The sequence below is a fragment of the Ranitomeya variabilis genome, chromosome 5, assembly GCF_051348905.1.
Source record: "Ranitomeya variabilis isolate aRanVar5 chromosome 5, aRanVar5.hap1, whole genome shotgun sequence".
In the NCBI taxonomy this organism is placed as follows: Eukaryota; Metazoa; Chordata; class Amphibia; order Anura; family Dendrobatidae; genus Ranitomeya; species Ranitomeya variabilis.
The window spans coordinates 690,237,686-690,265,241 of record NC_135236.1 but is presented as its reverse complement, the minus strand read 5'-3'; the positions used below and the strand labels follow the sequence as shown (position 1 = coordinate 690,265,241).

Sequence of the window (27,556 nt, the reverse complement as noted above, 5' to 3'; positions counted from 1 at the left end):
TCTTCCTTAAGGGTGCTTGGGAAACATCAGCAGGTTCCCTGAGGCCAGCAATTGCAGCCACTTGCACAGCTCGGTCGTTAATGGTGTGGCTGGGTCACCTAGAGGATCAACTCAAAAATAAAGTTTCCAGAAATTAGATTTTGTCTTCCATACCTATAATTCAGGATGCAGCAGCATTTCTTTCAGATGCGTCGGCGGATTCTGTTAAATTGGCCGCCAGATCTTCGGCCCTAACCAACGCAGCCCGTAGAGTGCTGTGGATTAAATGTTGGCCAGGAGATTTACAGGCCAGATCAAAACTGTGTAGCATTCCCTGTGAAGGAGCTCATTTGTTTGGAACAGTTCTGGATGAACTATTGGAAAAGGCGGGAGACAATAAAAAGCGATTTCCTTTCTTAAGAAGGCCCTTTTATAGACGGGGGTACAACAGAGGATGGTCTAACTGCAGAAGATCAAACAGATTCAAACAGAGAATCAACCAGACATGACAGCTACAGGAGAAGAGGTAGAGGATATATGTTTAATTCCTCTCGGGACTTTAAAAAGCAACAATGACGGGCGGACCAGGTGGGGGGTAGACTTTTAGCCTACCATCCGGCCTGGATACAGATCACCAATAGCCCATGGATTTTCAGTATTATTGAAAGGGGTCTGATGTTTGAATTCTATCGAGTTCCTCAGGACAAATTTAAATTGACGCCTATCCGTTCTTCTCCTACAGAACAATTGGCACTGAAGTCGGAAGTTCAGGAACTCCAACAAAAAAGGGTTAATTAAAGTGCCATGTAAGAAAGAGGTAAGGGGTTCTATTCCCCTTTGTTCCTGGTCAAAAAACCTGATGGATCATAACATAGTAACATAGTAACATAGTTAGTAAGGCCGAAAAAAGACATTTGTCCATCCAGTTCAGCCTATATTCCATCATAATAAATCCTCAGATCTACGTCCTTCTACAGAACCTAATAACTGTAAGATACAATATTGTTCTGCTCCAGGAAGACATCTTGGCCTCTCTTGAACCCCTCGACCGAGTTCGCCATCACCACCTCCTCAGGCAAGCAATTCCAGATTCTCACTGCCCTAACAGTAAAGAATCCTCTTCTATGTTGGTGGAAAAACCTTCTCTCCTCCAGACGCAAAGAATGCCCCCTTGTGCCCGTCACCTTCCTTGGTATAAACAGATCCTCAGCTAGATATTTGTATTGTCCCCTTATATACTTATACATGGTTATTAGATCGCCCCTCAGTCGTCTTTTTTCTAGACTAAATAATCCTAATTTCGCTAATCTATCTGGGTATTGTAGTTCTCCCATCCCCTTTATTAATTTTGTTGCCCTCCTTTGTACTCTCTCTAGTTCCATTATATCCTTCCTGAGCATCGGTGCCCAAAACTGGACACAGTACTCCATGTGCGGTCTAACTAGGGATATGGATCATATCGTACCATCATCAACTTAAAAGGCCTGAATACATTTTTGCTGGTCCCATCCTTCAAAATGGAGTCTGTAAAGACGGCAATAAAGCTCCTGTTTAACAATTGCTTCATGGTTGTCTTAGATCTAAAAGACGCCTATTATCATGTCCCAATACATGTAGATCATCAACGGTTTCTTAGGGTGGCGGTTTCACTTGCCGGCACAGTAGAACACTTTCAATATCAAGCACTTCCCTTTGGTGTTGCAGTTGCACCCCGTGTATTTAGTAAAATCATGGTAGAGGTTATGGCGCACCTTCACGAACAGAACATATTAATAATTCCCTACCTAGATGATTTATTGATTATGGGACATTCAGAATCATATTGTAAAGACCAATTGGGGAAGGTGATAGCAGCATTGCACAAATTAGGATGGATCATTAATCTCAAAAAATCTCGTTTGCAGCCCTTAAAATCACAGGAATTTTGGGGTCTTGTCATAGACTCTAGTCAGCAGGAATGTCGCCTGCCGGATTCAAAAGTGGATAGTATTCAACGGCTGGCCACCAGAATGATTAGCAATCCATTAGTCTCTGTAAGAGGAGCCATGTCACTTTTGGGTTCACTTACGTCTTGTATTCCGGCGGTTCTCTGGGCTCAGTATCACACCAGAACACTGCATTGGGATGTCCTACATAATTCTCGTCGGCTGGGAGCTAATCTTGAAAGTAAATTTTCACTGTATGTTGAAACTATTCATTCATTAAATTGGTGGACGCACATACCAAATCTTCGTAGAGGGGTTCCCTGGACAAATCCTATAACACGGATAATAACTACTGATGCTAGCCCCAAGGGTTGGGGGGCACACTTGGAGAATAATTGGGTCCAGGGACTGTGGTCCCAGTCTGAACAAAACTCCTCCTCCAATCTAAAAGAATTGTTAGCGGTAGATTGCGTGTTAAATAGTTTTCTTATACCCCTACAGGTACACGTCAGGCTGTTTTCGGACAACCAGGTAACCGTAGCCTATATTAACCATCAAGGAGGTACGCGGTCTGGTTCATTAATGGAGGTTGCGGATCGTATTTTTCAGATGGCCGAGAATCACCTACTTTCTCTTAAGGCTCTTCACATAAGGGGAAAGCTCAATACCATGGCCGAATATCTAAGCCGCAACAAACTCAGACAAGGGGACTAGTCACTAAATCGGGCCATCTTCTATCAGATCGTGCATTTATGGGGATGTCCAGAAATAGATCTTTTTGCCAACCGAGGAAACAGAAAACTACACCAATTCTGTTCCTTAAATCCAAGGGACAACCCGTATGCAGTGAACGCTCTTCTAATCTCTTGGCACTTCAGTCTCGCTTATGCTTTTCCCCCTCTAAACCTAATTCCTATAGTTCTGAGGAAAATACGGGAAGACAGGGCCCGAGTGATACTAATAGCCCCGTTCTGGCCCAGGGGGTCGTGGTGTCCTTGGCTGAGGAAGATGTCTATTACCCAACCATGGATTCTCCCAGAATTACCAGATCTCCTCTCCCAGGGCCCAGTTCTCCATCCACGAGTAGCCAATTTACACCTAGCAGCATGGAATTTGAGAGGTCGCTACTAAGGGGGAAAGGGTTTCCTCGATATCTTGTAAATACACTTCTAAAGAGTAGGAAAACCTCCATGACAAACATTTGTCAGGGTTTGGAAAAAATTTCTATCAAGTTCAGGAGCGCAGATTGGCCAGTAACCTTGTATTAATCAAATTTCAGAATTTTTACAAAGGGGCCTAGAAATGGGTTTAGCCACAAGCACTCTCAGAGTTCAAGTGTCGGCTCTAGGGGCGCTATACAATTCTAACTTAGCCAGCAATCACTGGATATCCAGGTTCTTTAAAGTGGTTATTAGATCCAGACCAGTCATTAAAAAATAGTTCCATGGGACCTAAATCTTGTACTCTCAGCTTTAACGCAAGCCCCATTCGAGCCTATTGATACTGTCCCAATAAAAATTCTGTCGGTTAAAACAGCCCTTTTAGTTGCACTCACGTCCGTAAGAAGGGTTAGTGATCTACAAGCATTATCTAGACAACCTCCATACATGCAGTTTAGGGAGGATAGAGTTATTATGAAACTTGATCCCCTTTATCTTCCTAAAGTTGCTTCAAAATGTCATAGGTTACAAGAGGTGGTCCTACCTTCATTTTGTTCTCATCCTACTAATGATAAGGAATATAGATTTCATTCTTTAGATGTAAGAAGATGCCTTCTTAAATATATTTCAGTTACAGATACCTGGAAAAAAGATAACTCCTTATTTATATCTTATCAAGGAGTTAGAAAGGGTCTTAAGGTACCGTCACACTAAACGATATCGCTAGCGATCCGTGACGTTGCAGCGTCCTGGCTAGCGATATCGTTTAGTTTGACACGCAGCAGTGATCAGGATCCTGCTGTGATGTCGCTGGTCGCTGAATAAAGTCCAGAACTTTATTTGGTCGTCAGATCGGCGTGTATCGTTGTGTTTGAAAGCAAAAGCAACGATACCAGCGATGTTTTACACTGGTAACCAGGGTAAACATCGGGTTACCAAGTGCAGGGCCGCGCTTAGTAACCCGATGTTTACCCTGGTTACCAGCGTAAAAGTAAAAAAAACAAACAGTACATACTCACCCAGCGTCATACCTCCCCCAGCGTCTGCTTCCTGACACTGACTGAGCGCCGGCCCTAAAGTGAAAGTGAAAGCCGCTGTGCTGTTAGGGCCGGAGCTCAGTCAGTGTCAGGAAGCAGAAGCTGGGGGACGCTGGGTGAGTATGTACTGTTTGTTTTTTTTACTTTTACGCTGGTAACCAGGGTAAACATCGGGTTACTAAGCGCGGCCCTGCGCTTAGCAACCCGATGTTTACCCTGGTTACCCGGGGACCTCGGCATCGTTGGTCGCTGGAGAGCGGTCTGTATGACAGCTCTCCAGCGATCAAACAGCGACGCTGCAGCGATCGGCATCGTTGTCGCTATCGCTGCGGCGTCGCTTAATGTGACGGTACCTTTAGAGTATCTAAAAAACACACTAGCCAGATGGATCAGGGAGGCGATCTCTATCGCTTATACAGCAGGTGGCATGGAGATCCCGGAAGGTATAAAGGCTCACTCCACTCGTGCCGTGGCAACATCCTGAGCGGAGAGATCAGAGGTGTCGATTGAAGACATTTGTAAGGCAGCCACATGGTCTTCTTCATCTACCTTTCTTAAACACTATAGATTGGATCTGGGTGGCTCCTCCAACCTCACGTTTGGGAGAAGGGTGCTTGAAGCAGTTATCCCTCCCTAAATCTTTCTTACTGCTCTGAAAGTCTCTCGTAGTGCTGTCATGGCGACTGAATAAATACATATACACTAAAATGTCACAATGCGGACAAAGTGGACCGCGCTCGGGGGTGCGTGTTGCGTGGTGCTGGGCGGCGAGAAGCGGATATTTAGATCCGAAGGGTTTTACCCCAGAAACCAGTATACTTATAGAACCTGAATGAGTGCTATACAATGATACTTCAAATTGACGTTATAAATGCGTATATGTGTATGCCTGTGCCGGCTATACGGAGAGGTGCTTACCTAGCTGCACTTGTTGTTCCACCACAGCGCCCAAAACGTAGCCCGAACTGGCGTCCGCTGAGTAGTCAGATGCGGCGTCGGTGGGGAGTAGAGGAGCGGGGGGAAGAAGGATCTGCAGCTGACGCAGCACCTGGGAGCCCCGGCCGAAGGCGTCCCTGGTAACCGCGAGGAAAAAAGATGGCCGCTAGCGCCGGCTCGCTGGTGCCTAAGCAGTGACGTCACTAAGGTACGGAGCGGCGTTGGAGCCAAAAAACACAAAACTCACACGGGCATGTTGATGCGTTCTGTTTAGGGACCCACACCAGCCATACCCCAGATATAATAAAATAGACATATTTGGGGTGCAGAGCCTTGCCCACTGTAATATCAAAAGAACGCATACAACATGCCCGTGTGAGTTTTGTGTGGAGGTGGGCTGAGGGCGGGGTGGTAATCCATCTGCAGCGTATAAAGGGAGAAGAGGCAATGACATACGGTAACCCTGATGAAGAAGGCCGAGCACCTTCGAAACGCGTTGGTTAGTCACCTCCTTTTTTGGCTCCAACGCCGCTCCGTACCTTAGTGACGTCACTGCTTAGGCACCAGCGAGCTGGCGCTAGCGGCCATCTTTTTTCCTCGCGGTTACCAGGGACGCCTTCGGCCGGGGCTCCCAGGTGCCGCGTCAGCTGCAGATTCTTCTTCCCCCCGCTCCTCTACTCCCCACCGACGCCACATCTGACTACTCAGCGGACGCCAGTTCAGGCTACGTTTTGGGCGCTGTGGTGGAACAACAAGTGCAGCTAGGTAAGCACCTCCCCATATAGCCGGCACAGGCATACACATATACGCATTTATAACGTCAATTTGAAGTATCATTGTATAGCACTCATTCAGGTTCTATAAGTATAGTGGTTTCTGGGGTAAAACCCTTCGGATCTAAATATCCGCTTCTCGCCGCCCAGCACCACGCAACACGCACCCCCGAGCGCGGTCCACTTTGTCCGCATTGTGACATTTTAGTGTATATATTTTTCCCAGGATAGGCACAGATCCTGTGTGGTTCCAGCAGCTAGGGGTGTTTATTCCACTGCCCACTCTTCCTGTCACCTCCCTTTGCCCCCCTCCCTCTTGTGGTGAGCGCCAAAGTGTGTGTCGTTTTTTCCTGAATAAATACATAACCTACTTACCGGTAGCAGTGTTTTTTCAGGAACCCATGACAGCACCCTTATATTCCCTACCCTATTCTTTCTTGGATGGCGCAACACTTTGTTTTTCCTTTAAATCTTGCATTCACTCACATGGTGAATTGTACCATAGTTTATGCTGTATCTGTGTTACTAACCAAGGGGGTCCTCTCATGCTCTGGAACTAACTGATGCGGGAGAGAGGTACCGCCCTTTTATGTCTGTAGGTTTCCTGTCCCTGAAGGGCGGATCCCCTCTCTCGTAGTGCTGTCATGGGCTCCTGAAAAACACCGCTACCGGTAAGTAGCTCACATATTTCAGTTGTTTCACACTCTTTTGTTAAGTATATAATTCCACATGTGTTAGTTCATAGTTTTGATGTCTTCAGTGTGAATTTACAATTTTCATAGTCATGAAAATACAGAAAAATCTTTAAATGAGAAGGTGTCCAAACTTTTGGTCTGTACTGTATATACTGTATACAGTATGTACCAGCAATCTTAATGATGGCAATACATGACCAGCAATATGTCAGTAGATGGTTCCCGTATTCAGTCATCATCAGTCGCTGGTTCAATTTATTATTCTTCCTCCTCCTCCTCTTCCTCTTCCCAAAAGTCACCCCAATTTTTCTCTATCACAGCAACTTTTTAAGCTCCAGGATTTCCTCCCTTTGTCTCCAAAACCATCTAAAATGTACATACATTGGAAAATAATGTAAAAGATCATGTAGCGCCCCCACTGCCGCAGGGCCAAGGGGTACCCGGTACCGGGCCTCTGTTCTGGGGTTGTCACGGTGGCTAGATCCGGTCCGTGACCCTGCTGAGGGGCGTACAATGAATGTGGAGGGGATGGTGATGATGTTGTGGTGGTGCGGTGCAGGTCGCAGTAAATAACGAGGACACCAGGTTGCAGTCTCTTTACCTCTTTACTGAAGGCTTCAGGATCCTCAGTCCGGAATACGGTTAACCAGGCTGCGCAAGTCCGGCCGGTCCGATGGCACCTCCAGAGTTCCCTTTGCAGGTGGAAATCTGTGCCTACCTTCTAGCGCTTGTGTGTTGTAGTCCTTCCCTGCTGTGCTCACGGGATAGTCCCCACAACTGTTGTGTCTGTTTCTCGTGTTCCCTCACAACTCGATTCTGATGTTCTTCTTCGTCCCCCAGATGATATGGCTAGGACGCACCCGTATGATGGGGGAGGCTCGGAGCTCTTCCTGGACCCTAGTGTCGCCCTTCTCCTATTGTTGCCCCCTGTGTCTTCATAGGTGATTGGTGTGAGACAGCCCGCCTATAGCTGACTGTCCTGCCGTAGGTTTGAAGTATTGCTTGGAGCCTAATACTTCCTCGGCGTTCCGGCCACCGGTAGTGCGCCTCAGTAGGATGTTGCCTCGTCTTACAGCACGACTCCTACTGGTATTTCTCCTTGTTGCGTTGATCTCGTTTCTCACTCAGCACAATAGACCTCGCTTCTTGTCCTTTCTTAGGGCACCGCCGCTATCTAGTGCAGGCGCGGTCCCGTAACGTTCTCTCTGTTTGCTAGGTCTCTGCCAGGATCCCACCCCTGATAGGGACCCCCCTGAGTCTCTCCCCGCAACACCCTCTGCTACAGGATGTTGCCTGTTCGATTCCCAGTCAGCTTCTCACTAACTTTCTGCCTAACCCCCAGTTTTACCAGACTGTGAGGAGTGGCCTAATACATAGTACCCTTAGCTCCCCCTGGAGGCCAGACTGTGAAGTGTATTGGTGACTGTGATACCTGGTCAGAAGAACTCCTTCAGTGCCATCAGACGTACCATAGCCCCCCTTAGCGGCGGAGCCACAGTACTGCAACGACCAGGACTCTGGGGCGCTGCAATCACACCGGAATGTAATGTGTATGTAAAGCTTTTGTGTTCATACAAAGGATATATTGTTATAGTGAGTCAAATCGTGTTCAAGTATTAAAGATTGGTAGCAGTTAAAGTAAAACATTACACTTCTAGCTTTTCCTGGAGCGTTCACTCTGTGGACAATCTCACCTGATGCTTCACCACAGTCAGCCATCATATGTCCATCACATCTACCTTGATACCTTTCCTCCATGACCTTCACATCTCAGTGGAATCATTCACCTTCCTCATCAGTGACTGCACCAAGTTTTTCAGGGAAGTTAACAATATGGCGGCAGAAAGTGCAGCTCAATGCTCATGTTGCAACCAAGCATTTTGTAGCTCTCCAAGAGTTTCTGGACTATTTTGGTGCAATTATTTGCTCAAATATTTTGAAAAAAGTCCTTGACATAGCATTTGGATGATAACCAGGTATTCTTTTCAAGTTCAGACATTATCCCGTTGAAATGTTCATGTTTGTTGAGCTGCTAAATCTGTGGACCATCAAACACACCGCCCTTTATTTTTTCAAACGACAGCCTAGGAAATGTCAAGTGGGTCTCTCACGCTCCTGGTGGACTCCGGCTCTCCAGTGGATGACCCTTCAATGGCCATAAGGGGCGGAGTGTCACCTCTGGGGCGGAGCTTTTGTGGTTGCTCGCTCAGTCTGTCGCATTCTAGGAGATGCACTCCTAGCATCACTGAGAGGCTGCTCCCTGCAATTATGCTGTGCGAGCACCCTGGGACGCTGGGAAATTAGGTACTTGAAACAGTCTTTCAGTTGGCAAATCTTTAACGGGAACCTGTCAGCAGTTTTGGCTGATATAAGATACGGCCATCACCTTTCAGGGCTTATACACAGCATTCTATAATGCTGTATATAAGCCCCCAACCCTGCGGGGTGGTCCAGTCCGGTGGGTGTCGCTGGTTGTGAAGAAACCAGATTATATCTTAATTACCCAGGCGACTTAAGCAAACCAAGAAGAATTGCCTTTTTATCTCTACGTTGGCTTTTGGATTTAAGTGTTGATTTGTGGTTGGTCCAGAAATCAGACTTTTGTTTGTGTAAGCTTGGAATATTGACTTGTAAGCTCATATTTGATATAACATAGTGTGTTGTTATGACAACCAGTGAGGGCTACTGATATGCTACCTATACATTGTGTAGACCAGATAGTTTGTTGATTTTCAAAACAAAGGAGGAAAATCTATGCAAATAGATTACATGTTCAAACGGGGCGACTTGGTCATCTCCATTATGGACTGAAGGACACTGGGTAAATCTAAAAACATGTTACATGCTTCTGTATAAAGAGACTCAGAGACAGAGACTGGGAGAGAGCAACACAGCCGGGCATTTTGAAAAACACCCAACGGACACAGGCTCCCCAGCATTGCGCTCCTGCGCAGGTGTACTTTGCTCTGCCTTGTTGGGAGCAGAGTGCTGCAGTGTGCAGGTGTCGGGGCTCTTTGATGGGAGGCGCCGGACCAAGACCAGTGACACCCATCTGTCGCCCCACAGATGAGTATAATAAAACCTATTTATCTGTTCTTCCTCATCATGTTAGGGGCTTATATACAGCATTATAGAATGCTGTGTATAAGCCCTGAAAGGTAATGGCCATATCTTATACCTGCTGACAGGTTCCTTTTAAAGAATTGCTTTTTGAGACCCAGTTTCATGTGCAGAGGTGGGAATATAATATTCTGCCAACAAGTAGCTCGTGTAGAATGGTTGGTTCACCAGGTGTGAGGTCAGATCTTGGAGGACAATTCCTCGTCTCCACCCAATGCTTCTCACAAGCTCTGCTGTATCACATGCACAGAAAACAAGGATACTTGATGTATCCGCGCTGCTGACCGACAAGTAAGGTTACCGTGGTAATGTCAACACAGAAGACGCAATTGTGTTTCTGATATTGCTACAACTCAATGACTCTCTTTATGTCCCAGTGTTCTTTACAAAGAGAAACTGAATTACCTATTGGGACTGCACCAAATAAAGAGTTAAAAGAGCTAAAGCCAATAATAAAGTGAGACTTGCAAGGGAGACCAAAAGTATCAAAAAAGGATTTTGGGGGTATGTCAAAAGCAAAAGAAAAGTCAAAGATGCTACAGGATTTTTACAGGATGAAAAGGGTGAAGTGGTCAGAAATTATGTCGAGAAGCCGAACTTTTACATTTCTATTTTACATCTGTGTTCTCTAAGAAAGCAAATGTAACATCAACTGATCTTCACCGTGCCATCGAAGGAATAGAAGAGTCCACACTATCTATAAACAGAGAGATGGTTACGGAAAACTTAGCCAATTTACATAAATTTAAATCTCCTGGTCCAGATGAATTACATCCTAGGGTATTGAAAGAGTTAGCAGAGGAAATTACAGAACCACTAGCCAGAATCTTTGAAATATCCTGGAAAACAGATGAAGTCCCAGAAGATTGGAGGAGGGCAAATGTTGTCCCTATCTTCAAAAAAGGAAAGACAACGGAACTATCATGGTTTGTGTGGTTCGGTTCTTTTAGGGTTAACTCCTGTAGCGTCACACTGATTCTGGGTAGACTTTTTATAGCCTCCATCTGGGAGTTTCCTTTGTCAGTGATACTTCCGCCCTTGGCTAAGTGTATTGACCCCTGAGTGTGTTTTGTGCTGTGTGCTGGTTTGCTTGATCTCTTGGCTTTTTGACTCAGTCTGCTCTCTGGATACTGTTTATTGGATTCCCTCTCTGTACTTTCTATGTCCGTTTGGTATTGACCTCTGCTTGGCCCCTACTATCCTTTCTGTGTAGTCCCTTGGTACCGTTACGCTATCCCATGCTCTGACCCCGACCTGATCTGTTTGTCTCTGTTTGTGCCCCTTGGTAGCTCTGTTCTTTAGTTACCTTTCTAGGAGTTTTCCTTCATCTTCTAGCTCCCTGGAGCTTAGGCCACGCCCACCAGCAGTCAGGTGATTCAGGTCCTGACAGGCCTGAAGCAATCTCTCTCCAGTCACGCTTGCCCTGCATTTCTGGGAGTCTGTGGCTATCTCCGGGTCCTGTCTTCCCAGGAGATAGCATCGTTGAGTGTCACTCATATCTCCCTGCCTGATAGGAACTAGGAAATTACATGCCAGTAAGCCTCACTTCTATACCAGGAAATTACAGGCCAGTGAGCCTTACTTTTATACCAGGAAAGATCTCTGAACAAATTATTAAACAGCATGTATGTAAGTACTTGGATAAGAACACAGTAATTAACCAGAGCCAGCATGGGTTTGTACCAAACAAGTCATGCCAGACTAATCTAATTTCCTTCTATGATGGAATCACTGACTGGGTGGATCAGGGAAATGCAGAAGATATAGTGTATCTCAATTTCGCCAAAGCGTTTGATAAAGTATCTCATACTATCCTTATTGAGAAAATGACCAAGTACGGGATTTACAAGGCTATGGTTATGAGAATTCATAACTGGCTCAGTGATCGTACTGAAAGAGTGGTGATAAATGGTTCCACATCCAATTGAAAAAGTGTTTCAAGTGGTGTACCCCAATTTTTATAAATGATCTAGATAAGGGAACTGAAGGTACACTAATCAAATTTGCAGACAATGCAAAGCTAGGAGGGATAGCTAAAACTAGAGAAGACAGGAAGGATTCAAAAGGATCTAGGTAACCTTGAGCAATGGGCAGCGACTAATAGAATGGTATTTACCAGGGAGAAATAGAAGATTCTGCATCTGGGCAATAAAACCGAAAATTACATCTACAGAATGGGAGGAATAGAGCTAAGCAACCGCACATGATAAAAAGACTTGGGTATACTAAGAGATCACAGATTGCACATCAGTCAGCAGTGTGATGCAGCAGCAAAAAGGCAAACAGAGTTCTAGGATGTCTAAAGAGATGCATAGAATCTATATGACATGAAGTAATTATCCCCCTCTACTTCTCCTTGGTCAGGCCTCATCTGTAATACTGTGTCCAGTTCTGAGCACAACATTTTAAAAAATACATTGAAAAACTGGAGCAAATGCAGAGAAGAGCGACCAGGATGGTGAGTGGACTGCAAAGTATTTGGTTAAAGGATCTAGGAATTTTTAGCTTGTAAAAAAGACGGATAAGAGGAGACTTAATAGTGATCTACAAATATCTGAAGGTCTGTCACAGTGTAGAAGGATCATCATTATTCTCATCTACATATGGAAACACAAGAAGCAATGGGATGAAACTGAAAGGGAGAAGATACAGATTAGATATTAGAAAAAACATTTTGACAGTGAGGGTTGATCAATGAGTGGAACAGGCTGCCACGAGAGGTGGTGAGTTCTCCTTCAATGGAAGTCTTCAAACAGAGGCTGGACAGACATCTGTCAGAGATGGTTTAGTGACTCCTGCATTAAGCAGGGGGTTGGACATGATGGCCCTGGAGGTCTTTTCCAACTCTACCATTCTATGATTCTATGTAAAGCACCATGGAATAAATGGCGCTATAATAATAAATAATAATAATAATAAATGCCATTGTGGAGGAGGACACACTGTAATCTCCACTTTGAGCTATCGATGAACAGTCACAATTCATTCATAGATTGGAATTCCCAATTCCTCCATTAGACCATGTGTGTTATGGTGATACACAAAACCACTGTCACTTCCACACTATTGCAGAACGGCACTTTCTCTGGATGGAGAGTAGGATGATTTTGCTTCATTTTCAAACAAGATTTTCTCATGCAGCCTTGATGCTAGGAGTTCGGAAAACTTTCTTGATTGTCTCAAATCTGATGCCAAACCATTCAACTCATGCTGGTAAAATCCCCAAGGAACTCGGACATCTTCAGTTTCAGAATCTTCCTCATTGCTGACACTTTGTTCTTCACCATAATTCTGTTCTTGAAAAGAAGGAAGTTTAAGAAAAACTGGCCCTGGGATTCCAGCTGAATGAGGCTCTGGACGTATCACTGACGATAGACAAGGAGACTCCAGTTTACATTTATTTTCTTTTTATATCCTGAAGTTTTCACTTTACAAAAGTAACTAACAGTCATTGGAATGATCTCTTGGCTCTCTCCAAACCATAGGTTCACCAATTGGCATCTTATCACGTTTTGCCTTCATCCACATCTGTAAACTGTCAATACACCGCTTGCATCTTATGGGGGCCAAGACTGTTCTTTCTCCCCAAATTTTAATTTGCAATATGCATAATAGGCTTGCATGACAATGACATGATGTTCGTTCTGTGACTGGTGAAACTGCCACAGATATAACGAAAGGAATCAGTGCTGTTCAGACACTTACCACGAGAAATAGTATAGAAAGACATGAAAGGAAATACGGTAAGTGCGGCGTAAATAAAAAAAAAAAATTCTGCCGACTCCTTGTGTACAGACTTTCAGAATGAGTTTCACTAGTGGCACACAACCTCTCGCCGCAATGTCTTTACATGTAACTAAATAGCCTAGACAAATAACACCTGCTGCCAGCTGCTGTGGTAGTCCTCCACACCCTCCACTCCTGGGTGATTCACTCTCCGCCAATAGAAAAACACTGCTGCTACCTACTATCTACCTAGTACTCGTGCTGCCCTTAATCCAGCCTAGCGCTAGTGCTGCCCTTAATCCAGCCTAGTGCTAGTGCTTCCCTTAATCCAGCCTAGTGCTAGTGCTGCCCTCGATCTACTTAGTGCTAGTGCTGCCCTCAATCAACTGGTGCCATCCTCAATATACATAGTGCTAGTGCTTCCCTCGATCTACCTAGTGCTAGTGCCGCCCTCAATCTACCTAGTTCTATTGCTGCCCTCAATCTACCTAGTGCTAGAGCTGCCCTTGATCTACCTAGTGCTGCCCTCGACCTACCTAGTTCTGCCCTGGATATGTCAAAAAAGAAGAAAAAACTCATACCCGCACTGCTACTTCTCACGCTCATCTATCAGTGTGCCTCATACTGTGGCTCCAACATTTAAATCACCACCTCAAAACAAGGGCAGTTTGGGTGCAACACCCTGCCCTGGATAAACCTAGTGCTAGTGCTGCGGCCCTCAATCTACCTAGTACTAGTGCTCTCGATCTACTTGGTGCTTGTGCCGCCCTCTATCTACCTACTTCTAGCGCTGCCCTCATTCTACCTAGTGCTGCACTCGATCTACCTAGTAGATCTAACTAGTAGTGATCTAACTAGTGTGGCCCTCAATCTGCCTAGTGCTAGTGCTGCCCTCGATCTACCTAGTTCTAGTGCTGCCCTCAATCTACCTAGTACTAGTGCTGCCCTTGATCTACCCAGTGCTATTGCTACCCTCAATATACCTACTGCAATTGCTGCCCTCAATCTACCTAGTGCTAATGCTGCCTCGATCTAGTAGTAGTAGTCCTGCCCTTGATCTAACTAGTGCGGCCCTCAATCTGCCTAGTGCTAGTGCTGCCCTCGATCTACCTAGTGCTTACGCTGCCCTCGATCTGCCTAGTGCTAGTCACGCCCTCAATCTACCAAGTGTTGGGCTGTCCTCGATCTATCTAGTGCTAGTACTGCCCTCGATCTACCTAGTGCTAGTGCTGCCCTGGATATACCTAGTGCTAGTACTGCCCTCGATCTACCTAGTGCTAGTGCTGCCCTGGATATACCTAGTGCTAGTGCTACCCTCGATCTACCTAGTGCTGTTTTGGATATATCTAGTGCTAGTGTTGCCCTCGATCTACCTGGTGCTTGTGCCACCCTTTATCTACCTAGTCCTAATGCTGCCACCCTCGATCTACCTAGTGCTCTTGATCTACCTAGTGCTTATGCAGCCCTCTATCTACCTGGTACTAGTGCTGCCACCCTCGATCTACCTAGTGGTGCCCTTGATCTACCTAGTGCTAGTCCTGCCCTTGATCTACTTAGTGCTGTCTTCTACCAAGTGCTACAGCTGCCCTCGATCTGCCTAGTGATAATCCTGCCCTTGACCTACCTAGTGCAAGTGTTTCCCTTGATCTACCTAGTGCTGCCCTCGATCTGCCTAGTACTGTCCTCGATCTACCTAGCGCAACCACTGCCCTCAATCTACCTAGTTTTAGTGCTACCCTTGATCTCCCTAGTGCTAGTGACACCCTCAATCTCCCAGTACTAGTGCTGCCCTTGATCTACCTAGTGCTAGTGCTGCCCTGGATATACCTAGTTCTAGTGCTGCCCTCGATCAACCTAGTGCTAGTGCTGCCCTTGATCTACCTAGTGCTAGTGCTGCCCTCTATCTACCTAGTGATAGTGCTGCCCTGGATCTACCCAGTACTATTGCTACCCTCAATGTATCTACTGCAAGTGCTGCCCTCGATCTACCTAGTGCTAATGCTGCCCTCGATCTACCTAGTGCTAGTACTGCCCTCGATCTACCTAGTGTTAGTGCTGCCCTGGATATACCTAGTGCTAGTGCTGCCCTTGATCTACCTAGTGCTAGTGCTGCCCTTGATCTACCCAGTACTATTGCTACCCTCAATGTATCTACTGCTAGTGCTGCCTTCGATCTACCTAGTGCTAGTGCTGCCCTCGATCTACCTAGTTCTAGTGCTGCCCTCGATCTACCTAGTAGTAGTGCCACCCTTGATCTAACTAGTGCGGCCCTCAATCTGCCTAGTGCTAGCTCTGCCCTCAATCTACCTACTGCTTGTGCTGCCCTCGATCTGCCTAGTGCTTGCTCTGCCCTCGATCTGCCTAGTGCTAGTGACGCCCTCAATCTACCAAGTGTTGGGCTGCCCTCAATCTACCTAGAACTAGTGCTGCCATGGATATACCTAGTGCTAGTGCTGCCCTCTATCTACCTAGTGCTAGTGCTGCCCTGGATATACCTAGTGCTAGAGCTGCCCTCGATCTACCTAGTGCTGCCCTGGATATATCTACTGCTAGTGCTGCCCTCTATCTACCTAGTACTAGTGCTGCTGCCCTCGTTCTACCTAGTACTAGTGCTCTCGATCTACCTACTGCTGTCCTCAATCTACCTAGTGCTATTGCTGCCATCGATCTACCTAGTGCAACTGCTGCGCTCGATCTGGCCAGTGCTGTTGTGAACTCTATTTTTGGGCTCCCTCTAGTGGTCACAAGCGGTACTGTGTAGTGTTGTCTTTCTGCAGGTTGCAGCATCAGCTGGTTCGTTATCCTTGGTTGGTTTCTTATTTAGCTCACCTGGATACTCAGTTCCTTGCCTGCTATCAATGTATTCAGTGCTCTTCAGATTCCTTGTGTCTACCTTGCTCCCAGTCTCTCCAAGACAAGCTAAGTTTTTGTTTGATCATTTTTTGATTATCAGTGTTCATTATGTTTTTAGTCCAGCTCGCTAAAATGTGATTTCCTCGCTTGCTGGTTGCTCTAGGGGACTGAGTTTCTCCCCCCACACCGTGAGTTGGTGTGGGGGTTCTTGAAATCTCAGTGTGGATATTTTATAAGGGTTTTTTACTGACCGCATAGATTCCCTTTTCTATTTTCTGCTATCTAGTATTAGTGGGCCTCATTTGCTGAATCTGCTTTCACCCCTGTGTATGTGCCTTCCTCTTACCTCACCGTTATTATCTGTTGGGGGCTTCTATATCTTTGGGGATTATTTCTCTGGAGGCAAGAGAGGTCTTTCTTTTTCTCTAGGGGTAGTTAGTTCCTCAGGCTGGCTCGAGACGTCTAGGATTTTTAGGCACGTTCACCGGCTACTTCTAGTGTGTTTGGATAGGTTCAGATTTGCGGTCAGTCCAGTTTGCCACCTCCCTAGAGCTTGTCCTACGTTTGTTACTTAGCTGGAGTAATTTGTGATCCTCAACCACTAAGGATCATAACACAGTGCTATTGCTGCTCTCCATCACCCTAGTGCCACCCTCGATCTACCTAGTGCTAATGCTGCCCTCGATCTGGCCAGTGCTATTGCTGCTCTCCATCACCCTAGTGTCACCCTCGATCTACCTAGTGCTAATGCTGCTCTCATTCTGCCTAGTGCTAGTGCTGACCTCGATCTGCCTATTACTAGTGCTGCCCTCAATGTATATAGGGCTAGTGCTGCTCTCTAGTTCCCTAGTCCCACCCTCGATCTACCTAGTGCTGCCCTCGATCTGCTTAGTGCTAGTGCTTCCCTTAATGTACCTAGTGCTACTGCTGCCCTTGACCTGCCTAGTGCAAGTGCTGTCCTCAATCTATCTGGTGCGTCTGCCGCCCTCTATTTACCTAGTTTTAGTTCTGCCCTCAATGTACCTATTGCTGATGCTGCTCCTGATCTCCCTAGTGCCACCTTCGATCTACCTGGTGCAATTTCTGCCTTTGGTCTACCTAGTGCTGCCCTTTACCTAATTTTAGTGCTGCTCTTGGTGTACCTAGTGCTGCCCTCCATCTATCTGGTGCTTTTGCTTTCTTGATTTACATAGTTACATAGTTACATAGTTAGTAAGGCCGAAAAAAGACATTTGTCCATCCAGTTCAGCCTATACCTAGTGCTTGTACTACCCTCCATCTATCTGGTGCTAGTGCTGCCCTCGATGTACCTTGTGCTATTGTTGCCCTCGATCTACCTAATGCAAGTGCTGCCCTCGATCTATTTGATGCATCTGCCACCCTCTATTTGCCTAGTTTTTGTGCTGCCCTCAATTTACTTAGTGCTGCTCTTGATCTACTTAGTGCTAGTGCTGCTCTCTATTTACTTTGTGCTAGTTCTTTCCTTGGTCTACCTAGTGCTAGTGCTGCCCTGGATATACCTAGTGCTAGTGCTACCCTCGATCTACCTAGTGCTGTTTTGGATATATCTAGTGCTAGTGTTGCCCTCGATCTACCTGGTGCTTGTGCCACCCTTTATCTACCTAGTCCTAATGCTGCCACCCTCGATCTACCTAGTGCTCTTGATCTACCTAGTGCTTATGCAGCCCTCTATCTACCTGGTACTAGTGCTGCCACCCTCGATCTACCTAGTGGTGCCCTTGATCTACCTAGTGCTAGTCCTGCCCTTGATCTACTTAGTGCTGTCTTCTACCAAGTGCTACAGCTGCCCTCGATCTGCCTAGTGATAATGCTGCCCTTGACCTACCTAGTGCAAGTGTTTCCCTTGATCTACCTAGTGCTGCCCTCGATCTGCCTAGTACTGTCCTCGATCTACCTAGCGCAACCACTGCCCTCAATCTACCTAGTTTTAGTGCTACCCTTGATCTCCCTAGTGCTAGTGACACCCTCAATCTCCCAGTGCTAGTGCTGCCCTTGATCTACCTAGTTCTAGTGCTGCCCTGGATACACCTAGTTCTAGTGCTGCCCTCGATCAACCTAGTGCTAGTGCTGCCCTTGATCTACCTAGTGCTAGTGCTGCCCTCTATCTACCTAGTGCTAGTGCTGCCCTGGATCTACCCAGTACTATTGCTACCCTCAATGTATCTACTGCAAGTGCTGCCCTCGATCTACCTAGTGCTAATGCTGCCCTCGATCTACCTAGTGCTAGTACTGCCCTCGATCTACCTAGTGTTAGTGCTGCCCTGGATATACCTAGTGCTAGTGCTGCCCTTGATCTACCTAGTGCTAGTGCTGCCCTTGATCTACCCAGTACTATTGCTACCCTCAATGTATCTACTGCTAGTGCTGCCTTCGATCTACCTAGTGCTAGTGCTGCCCTCGATCTACCTAGTTCTAGTGCTGCCCTCGATCTACCTAGTAGTAGTGCCACCCTTGATCTAACTAGTGCGGCCCTCAATCTGCCTAGTGCTAGCTCTGCCCTCAATCTACCTACTGCTTGTGCTGCCCTCGATCTGCCTAGTGCTTGCTCCGCCCTCGATCTGCCTAGTGCTAGTGACGCCCTCAATCTACCAAGTGTTGGGCTGCCCTCAATCTACCTAGAACTAGTGCTGCCATGGATATACCTAGTGCTAGTGCTGCCCTCTATCTACCTAGTGCTAGTGCTGCCCTGGATATACCTAGTGCTAGAGCTGCCCTCGATCTACCTAGTGCTGCCCTGGATATATCTACTGCTAGTGCTGCCCTCTATCTACCTAGTACTAGTGCTGCTGCCCTCGTTCTACCTAGTACTAGTGCTCTCGATCTCCTACTGCTGTCCTCGATCTACCTAGTGCTATTGCTGCCCTCGATCTACCTAGTGCAACTGCTGTGCTCGATCTGGCCAGTGCTGTTGTGAACTCTATTTTTGGGCTCCCTCTAGTGGTCACAAGCGGTACTGTGTAGTGTTGTCTTTCTGCAGGTTGCAGCATCAGCTGGTTCGTTATCCTTGGTTGGTTTCTTATTTAGCTCACCTGGATACTCAGTTCCTTGCCTGCTATCAATGTATTCAGTGCTCTTCAGATTCCTTGTGTCTACCTTGCTCCCAGTCTCTCCAAGACAAGCTAAGTTTTTGTTTGATCATTTTTTGATTATCAGTGTTCATTATGTTTTTAGTCCAGCTCGCTAAAATGTGATTTCCTCGCTTGCTGGTTGCTCTAGGGGACTGAGTTTCTCCCCCCACACCGTGAGTTGGTGTGGGGGTTCTTGAAATCTTAGTGTGGATATTTTGTAAGGGTTTTTTACTGACCGCATAGATTCCCTTTTCTATTTTCTGCTATCTAGTATTAGTGGGCCTCATTTGCTGAATCTGCTTTCACCCCTGTGTATGTGCCTTCCTCTTACCTCACCGTTATTATCTGTTGGGGGCTTCTATATCTTTGGGGATTATTTCTCTGGAGGCAAGAGAGGTCTTTCTTTTTCTCTAGGGGTAGTTAGTTCCTCAGGCTGGCTCGAGACGTCTAGGATTTTTAGGCACGTTCACCGGCTACTTCTAGTGTGTTTGGATAGGTTCAGATTTGCGGTCAGTCCAGTTTGCCACCTCCCTAGAGCTTGTCCTACGTTTGTTACTTAGCTAGAGTAATTTGTGATCCTCAACCACTAAGGATCATAACACAGTGCTATTGCTGCTCTCCATCACCCTAGTGCCACCCTCGATCTACCTAGTGCTAATGCTGCCCTCGATCTGGCCAGTGCTATTGCTGCTCTCCATCACCCTAGTGTCACCCTCGATCTACCTAGTGCTAATGCTGCTCTCATTCTGCCTAGTGCTAGTGCTGACCTCGATCTGCCTATTACTAGTGCTGCCCTCAATGTATATAGGGCTAGTGCTGCTCTCTAGTTCCCTAGTCCCACCCTCGATCTACTTAGTGCTGCCCTCGATCTGCTTAGTGCTAGTGCTTCCCTTAATGTACCTAGTGCTACTGCTGCCCTTGACCTGCCTAGTGCAAGTGCTGTCCTCAATCTATCTGGTGCGTCTGCCGCCCTCTATTTACCTAGTTTTAGTTCTGCCCTCAATGTACCTATTGCTGATGCTGCTCCTGATCTCCCTAGTGCCACCTTCGATCTACCTGGTGCAATTTCTGCCTTTGGTCTACCTAGTGCTGCCCTTTACCTAATTTTAGTGCTGCTCTTGGTGTACCTAGTGCTGCCTTCCATCTATCTGGTGCTTTTGTTTTCTTGATTTACATAGTTACATAGTTACATAGTTAGTAAGGCCGAAAAAAGACATTTGTCCATCCAGTTCAGCCTATACCTAGTGCTTGTACTACCCTCCATCTATCTGGTGCTAGTGCTGCCCTCGATGTACCTTGTGCTAGTGTTGCCCTCGATCTACCTAATGCAAGCGCTGCCCTCGATCTATTTGATGCATCTGCCACCCTCTATTTGCCTAGTTTTTGTGCTGCCCTCAATTTACTTAGTGCTGCTCTTGATCTACTTAGTGCTAGTGCTGCTCTCTATTTACTTTGTGCTAGTTCTTTCCTTGGTCTACCTAGTGCTAGAGTAGCTCTCAATCTCCTTAGTGCCAACCTCGATCTACCTAGTGCTAGTGCCCTCGAGTTCCCTAGTGCTGCCCCCTATTTATCTACTTTTAGTGCTGCCTTCCATGTACTAAGTGCTGTTCTCAATCTACCTAGTGCTAGTGCTGCTCTCGATCTCCCTACTGCTGCCCTATATTTACCTAGTTTTATTGCTGCTTTCCATGTATCTGGTGCTATTGCTGGATGTACCTAGTCCTAGTGCTGCCTTCAATGTACCTAGTGATGCCCTCGATCTGCCTAGTGCTAGTGCTGCCCTCGATCTATCTGATGTGTCTGCCACCCTCTATTTGCCTAGTTTTTGTGCTGCCCTCAATTTGCTTAGTGCTGCTCTTGATCTACTTAGTGCTAGTGCTGCTCTCTATTTACTTTGTGCTAGTGCTGCCCTTGATCTATCTAGTGCTAGAGTTGCTCTCGATCTCCTTAGTGCCACCCTCGATCTACCTAGTGCTAGTGCTGCCCTCAAGTTCCCTAGTGCTGCCCCCTATTTATCTACTTTTAGTGCTGCCTTCCATGTACTAAGTGCTGTTCTCAATCTACTTCCTGTTAGTGCTGCCCAAGATGTACCTAGTGCTGCTCTAGATCTAGCTACTGCTGCCCTATATTTACCTAGTTTTATTGCTGCTTTCTGTGTATCTAGTGCTAGTGCTTGATGTACCTAGTCCTAGTGCTGCCTTTGATGTACCTAAGGCTAATGCTGCCCTCAATGTACCTAGTGATAATGCTGCCCTTGATGTACCTAGTGCTAGTGCTACCCTCGATGTACCTAGTAATAATGCTGCCCTTGATGTACCTAGTCCTAGTGCTGCCCTCGATGTACCTAGTGATAATGCTGCCCTTGATGTACCTAGTGATAATGCTGCCCTCAATGTACCTAGTGATAATGCTGTCCTTGATGTACCTAGTGATAATGCTGCTCTCGATGTACCTAGTGATAATGCTGCACTCAATCGACCTTGTTGCAATACTGCCCTTGTTCCAGCCTTAAATGTACTATGAGGTTTAGAGAGAAAAAACTGAAATGATAGGAGAAAACTGCAGTGTTGAAATCTAACTTAACTAAAATTAACTAAAATTATGTTCAAAACTCTTCCCCAGTGTTATTCAGTTTTATCAGTGTTCTTTAGTGCATCGCTCGCTGTCTGTTGCTTTATTCTGTGTATTCTTCAGTACATCGCTCACTGTGTCTGTCACTTTATTCTCTTTATTCTTCAGTGTATTCTTCAGTGCATCGCTCGCTGTGTCTGTCGCTATATTTTGTGTATTCTTCAGTGCATCGCTCGATGTCTCTCGCTTTATTCAGTGTATTCTTCAGTGTATGGCTCGTTGTGTCTGCAGATTTATTCAGTGTACTTTTCATTATATCGCTCAGTGTCTCTCCCTTTATTCTGTGTATTCCTCAGTGCATCGCTCGCTGTGTCTGTTGCTTTATTCAGTGTATTCTTCAGTACATCGCTCGCTGTGTCTGTTGCTTTATTCAGTGTATTCTTCAGTGCATCGCTCGCTGTGTCTGCTGCATTATTCTCTGTATTCTTCAGTGCATCGCTCGATGTCTCTCGCTTTATTCAGTGTATTCTCCAGTGCATCGCTCGCTGTGTCTGTTGCTTTATTCAGTGTATTCTTCAGTACATCGCTCGCTGTGTCTGTTGCTTTATTCAGTGTATTCTTCAGTGCATCGCTCGCTGTGTCTGCTGCATTATTCTCTGTATTCTTCAGTGCATCGCTCACTGTCTGCTGCATTATTCTGTATATTCTTCAGTGCATCGCTCGCTGTCTGTTGCTTTATTCAGTGTATTCTTCAGTACATCGCTCGCTGTGTCTGCTGCAATATTCTCTGTATTCTTCAGTGCATCGCTCACTGTGTCTGCTGCTTTATTCTGTGTATTCTTCAGTACATCGCTCGCTGTGTCTGTTGCTTTATTCAGTGTACTCTTCAGTACATCGCTCGCTGTCTGTCACTTTATTCTCTGTATTCTTCGGTGCATCGCTCGCTGTGTCTCTCGCTTTATTCAGTGTATTCTTCAGTGCATCGCTCGCTGTGTCTGCTGCATTATTCTCTGTATTCTTCAGTTCATTGCTCACTGTCTGCAGCATTATTCTGTGTATTCTTCAGTACATCGCTCGCTGTGTCTGCTGCATTATTCTGTATATTCTTCAATACATCGCTCGCTGTGTCTGTTGCTTTATTCTGTGTATTCTTCAGTACATCGCTCGCTGTGTCTGCTGCATTATTCTGTATATTCTTCAGTACATCGCTCGCTGTGTCTGTTGCTTTATTCTGTATATTCCTCAGTGCATCGCTCGCTGTGTCTGTTGCTTTATTAAGTGTATTCTTCAGTACATCGCTCGCTGTCTGTTGCTTTATTCTGAGTATTCTTCAGTACATCGCTTGCTGTGTCTGTTGCTTTATTCTGTGTATTGCTCACATCGCTCGCTGTGTCTGCTGCATTATTTTGTATATTCTTCAATACATCGCTCGCTGTGTCTGTTGCTTTATTCTGTGTATTCTTCAGTACATCGCTCGCTGTGTCTGTTGCTTTATTCAGTGTATTCTTCAGTACATCGCTCGCTCTGTCTGTTGCTTTATTCTGTATATTCCTCAGTGCATCGCTCGCTGTGTCTGTTGCTTTATTCTGTATATTCCTCAGTGCATCGCTCGCTGTGTCTGCTGCATTATTCTGTATATTTTTCAGTACATCGCTCGCTGTGTCTGTTGCTTTATTCTGTATATTCCTCAGTGCATCGCTCGCTGTGTCTGCTACATTATTCTGTATATTCTTTAGTACATCGCTCGCTGTGTCTGTTGCTTTATTCTGTATATTCCTCAGTGCATCGCTCGCTGTGTCTGTTGCTTTATTAAGTGTATTCTTCAGTACATCGCTCGCTGTCTGTTGCTTTATTCTGAGTATTCTTCAGTACATCGCTCGCAGTGTCTGCTGCATTTTTCAGTGTATTCCTCAGTGCATCGCTCGCTGTGTCTGCTGCGTTATTCTGTGTATTCTTCAGTGCATTGCTCACTGTGTCTATTGCTTTATTCTGTGTATTCTTCAGTGCATCGCTCGCTGTGTCTGCTGCATTATTCTGTGTATTCTTCACTGCATCGCTCGCTGTGTCTGCTGCCTTATTCTGTATATTCTTCAGTGCATCGCTCGCTGTGTCTATTGCTTTATTCTGTGTATTCTTCAGTGCATCGCTCGCTGTGTCTGCTGCATTATTCTGTGTATTTTTCAGTACATCGCTCGCTGTGTCTGCCGCATTCTCTATATTCCTCAGTGCATTGCTCGCTGTGTCTGCTGCATTATTCTGTGTATTCTTCAGTACATCGCTCGCAGTGTCTGTTGCTTTATTCTGTGTATTCTTCAGTGCATCGCTCGCTGTGTCTGCTGCATTATTCTGTGTATTGCTCACATCGCTCGCTGTGTCTGTTGCTTTATTCTGTGTATTCTTCAGTGCATCGCTCGCTCTGTCTGTTGCTTTATTCAGTGTATTCTTCAGTGCATCGCTCGCTCTGTCTGTTGCTTTATTCTGTGTATTCTTCAGTGCATCGCTCGCTGTGTCTGCTGCATTATTCTGTATATTCTTCAGTACATTTCTCGCTGTGTCTGCTGCATTATTCAGTATATTCCTCAGTGCATCGCCTGCTGTGTCTGCTGCATTATTCTGTATATTCCTCAGTGCATCGCTCGCTGTGTCTGCTGCATTATTCTGTATATTCCTCAGTGCATCGCTCGCTGTGTCTGCTGCATTATTCTGTATATTCCTCAGTGCATCACTCGCTGTGTCTGCCACATTATTCTGTGTATTCTTCAGTACATTTCTCATCACTTGCTGTGTCTGTTGCTTTATTCTGTGTATTCTTCAGTGCATTGCTCGCTGTGTCTGTTGCATTATTCTGTGTATTCTTCAGTACATCGCTCGCTGTGTCTAATGCATTATTCTGTATATTCCTCAGTGCATCGCTCACTGTGTCTAATGCATTATTCTGTGTATTCCTCAGTGCATCGCTCGCTGTGTCTGCTGCATTATTCTCTGTATTCTTTAGTGCATCGCTCGCTGTGTCTAATGCATTATTCTGTATATTCCTCAGTGCATCGCTCACTGTGTCTAATGCATTATTCTGTGTATTCCTCAGTGCATCGCTCGCTGTGTCTGCTGCATTATTCTCTGTATTCTTCAGTGCATTGCTCGCTGTGTCTAATGCATTATTCTGTATATTCCTCAGTACATCTCTTGCTGTGTCTCATGCATTATTCTGTATATTCCTCAGTGCATCGCTCGCTGTGTCTGTTGCTTTATTCTGTGTATTCCTCAGTGCATCTCTCGCTGTCTGCTGCATTTTTCAGTGTATTCCTCAGTGCATCGCTCGCTGTGTCTGCTGCATTTTTCAGTGTATTCCTCAGTGCATCGCTCGCTGTGTCTGCTGCTTTATTCTGTATATTCCTCAGTACATCGCTCGCTGTGTCTATTGCTTTATTCTGTGTATTCTTCAGTGCATCGCTTGCTATGTCTGCTGCTTTATTCTGTATATTCCTCAGTGCATCGCTCGCTGTGTCTGCTGCATTATTCTGTATATTCTTCAGTGCATCGCTCGCTGTGTCTGTTGCTTTATTCAGTGTATTCTTCAGTACATCGCTCGCTGTGTCTGTTACATTATTATGTGTATTCTTCAGTACATCGCTTTCTGTGTCGGTCACTTTATTCTGTGTATTCTTCAGTGCATCGCTCGCTGTGTCTGTTGCTTTATTCTGTATATTCCTCAGTGCATCGCTTGCTGTGTCTGCTGCATTATTTAGTGTATTCCTCAGTGCATCGCTCGCTGTGTCTGCTGCATTATTCTGTATATTCTTCAGTGCATCGCTCGCTGTGTCTGTTGCTTTATTCAGTGTATTCTTCAGTACATCGCTCGCTGTGTCTAATGCATTATTCTGTATATTCCTCAGTGCATCGCTCACTGTGTCTAATGCATTATTCTGTGTATTCCTCAGTGCATCGCTCGCTGTGTCTGCTGCATTATTCTCTGTATTCTTTAGTGCATCGCTCGCTGTGTGTAATGCATTATTCTGTATATTCCTCAGTGCATCGCTCACTGTGTCTAATGCATTATTCTGTGTATTCCTCAGTGCATCGCTCGCTGTGTCTGCTGCATTATTCTCTGTATTCTTCAGTGCATTGCTCGCTGTGTCTAATGCATTATTCTGTGTATTCCTCAGTACATCGCTTGCTGTGTCTCATGCATTATTCTGTATATTCCTCAGTGCATCGCTCGCTGTGTCTGTTGCTTTATTCTGTGTATTCCTCAGTGCATCTCTCGCTGGCTGCTGCATTTTTCAGTGTATTCCTCAGTGCATCGCTCGCTGTGTCTGCTGCATTTTTCAGTGTATTCCTCAGTGCATCGCTCGCTGTGTCTGCTGCTTTATTCTGTATATTCCTCAGTACATCGCTCGCTGTGTCTATTGCTTTATTCTGTGTATTCTTCAGTGCATCGCTCGCTATGTCTGCTGCATTATTCAGTATATTCCTCAGTGCATCGTTCGCTGCGTCTGCTGCTTTATTCTGTATATTCCTCAGTGCATCGCTCGCTGTGTCTGCTGCATTATTCTGTATATTCTTCAGTGCATCGCTCGCTGTGTCTGTTACATTATTATGTGTATTCTTCAGTACATCGCTCGCTGTGTCTGTTACATTATTATGTGTATTCTTCAGTACATCGCTTTCTGTGTCGGTCACTTTATTCTGTGTATTCTTCAGTGCATCGCTCGCTGTGTCTGTTGCTTTATTCAGTGTATTCTTCAGTACATCGCTCGCTGTGTCTGTTACATTATTATGTGTATTCTTCAGTACATCGCTTTCTGTGTCGGTCACTTTATTCTGTGTATTCTTCAGTGCATCGCTCGCTGTGTCTGTTGCTTTATTCTGTATATTCCTCAGTGCATCGCTCGCTGTGTCTGCTGCATTATTCAGTGTATTCCTCAGTGCATCGCTCGCTGTGTCTGTTGCTTTATTCAGTGTATTCTTCAGTACATCGCTCGCTGTGTCTATTGCTTTATTCTGTGTATTCCTCAGTGCATCGCTCGCTGTGTCTGCCACATTATTCTGTGTTTTCTTCAGTACATTTCTCATCACGTGCTGTGTTTGCCATTTTATTCATTGTATTATTGTTTTTATCTAGGGAATGTGGGGCTGGAACATTCATCAATTTTGCCACTTTGGAAAGAGATGGGAAACTTCCGTACAATTGGTGAGTGCACAATGAACGTGATTCTACTGGTTCCGATGAGGTTTGTGTAGGATGGTGATAATAATGCAGCAAATACAGATTTATTACTTTTATCATCGAGACTGGGCACGCACCATCCTGTGGGCTGTGATATAGACGGTTAATATAAATGACTCCCCAGAGATCCCAGAGAAGTCTGACTGATGGTTAGTAACAGGGTCACCCCTGCAGCACCATCTTACACAAAGGCAAATTACAGCTGCACAATCATTCTATTATACAATCTACCCAAAATAAAACTGCTCCTATAATATCCTAGTTTTGTATTAGATGTGCACAGATTACAGTGGCTCGGCTTTTTACCTGTTTTGTTACATTACAATCTTTGTGAAAATATTTTTGTAATCCTATTTGTATGTGATACATCAGCTCTAAATAGTCTAAGGAAGTGAAGTGAGAAAAATATAGGCATAAATTAAATTTATGGGATCAAAGAACTAAAATTTGGCATGAGCATATGGG

The 27,556-nt window shown here is 45.5% G+C and overlaps 1 protein-coding gene across 4 annotated transcripts in view; it reads left to right on the top strand.

Annotated features, from left to right (window-relative positions):
• PTPRO (protein tyrosine phosphatase receptor type O) overlaps window positions 1-27,556 on the top strand; it is a 555,000-nt gene that overhangs the window by 431,697 nt on the left and 95,747 nt on the right. For all 4 annotated transcript variants that reach the window (XR_013215987.1, XM_077267281.1, XM_077267279.1 and 1 more), the window contains one exon: window positions 26,987-27,055. Coding sequence is in view for 3 of the 4 variants with exons in the window: in XM_077267281.1 (XP_077123396.1) it covers window positions 26,987-27,055 (69 nt within the window). In the remaining variant the exon portion in view is untranslated. The remainder of the gene's footprint in view (window positions 1-26,986; window positions 27,056-27,556) is intronic.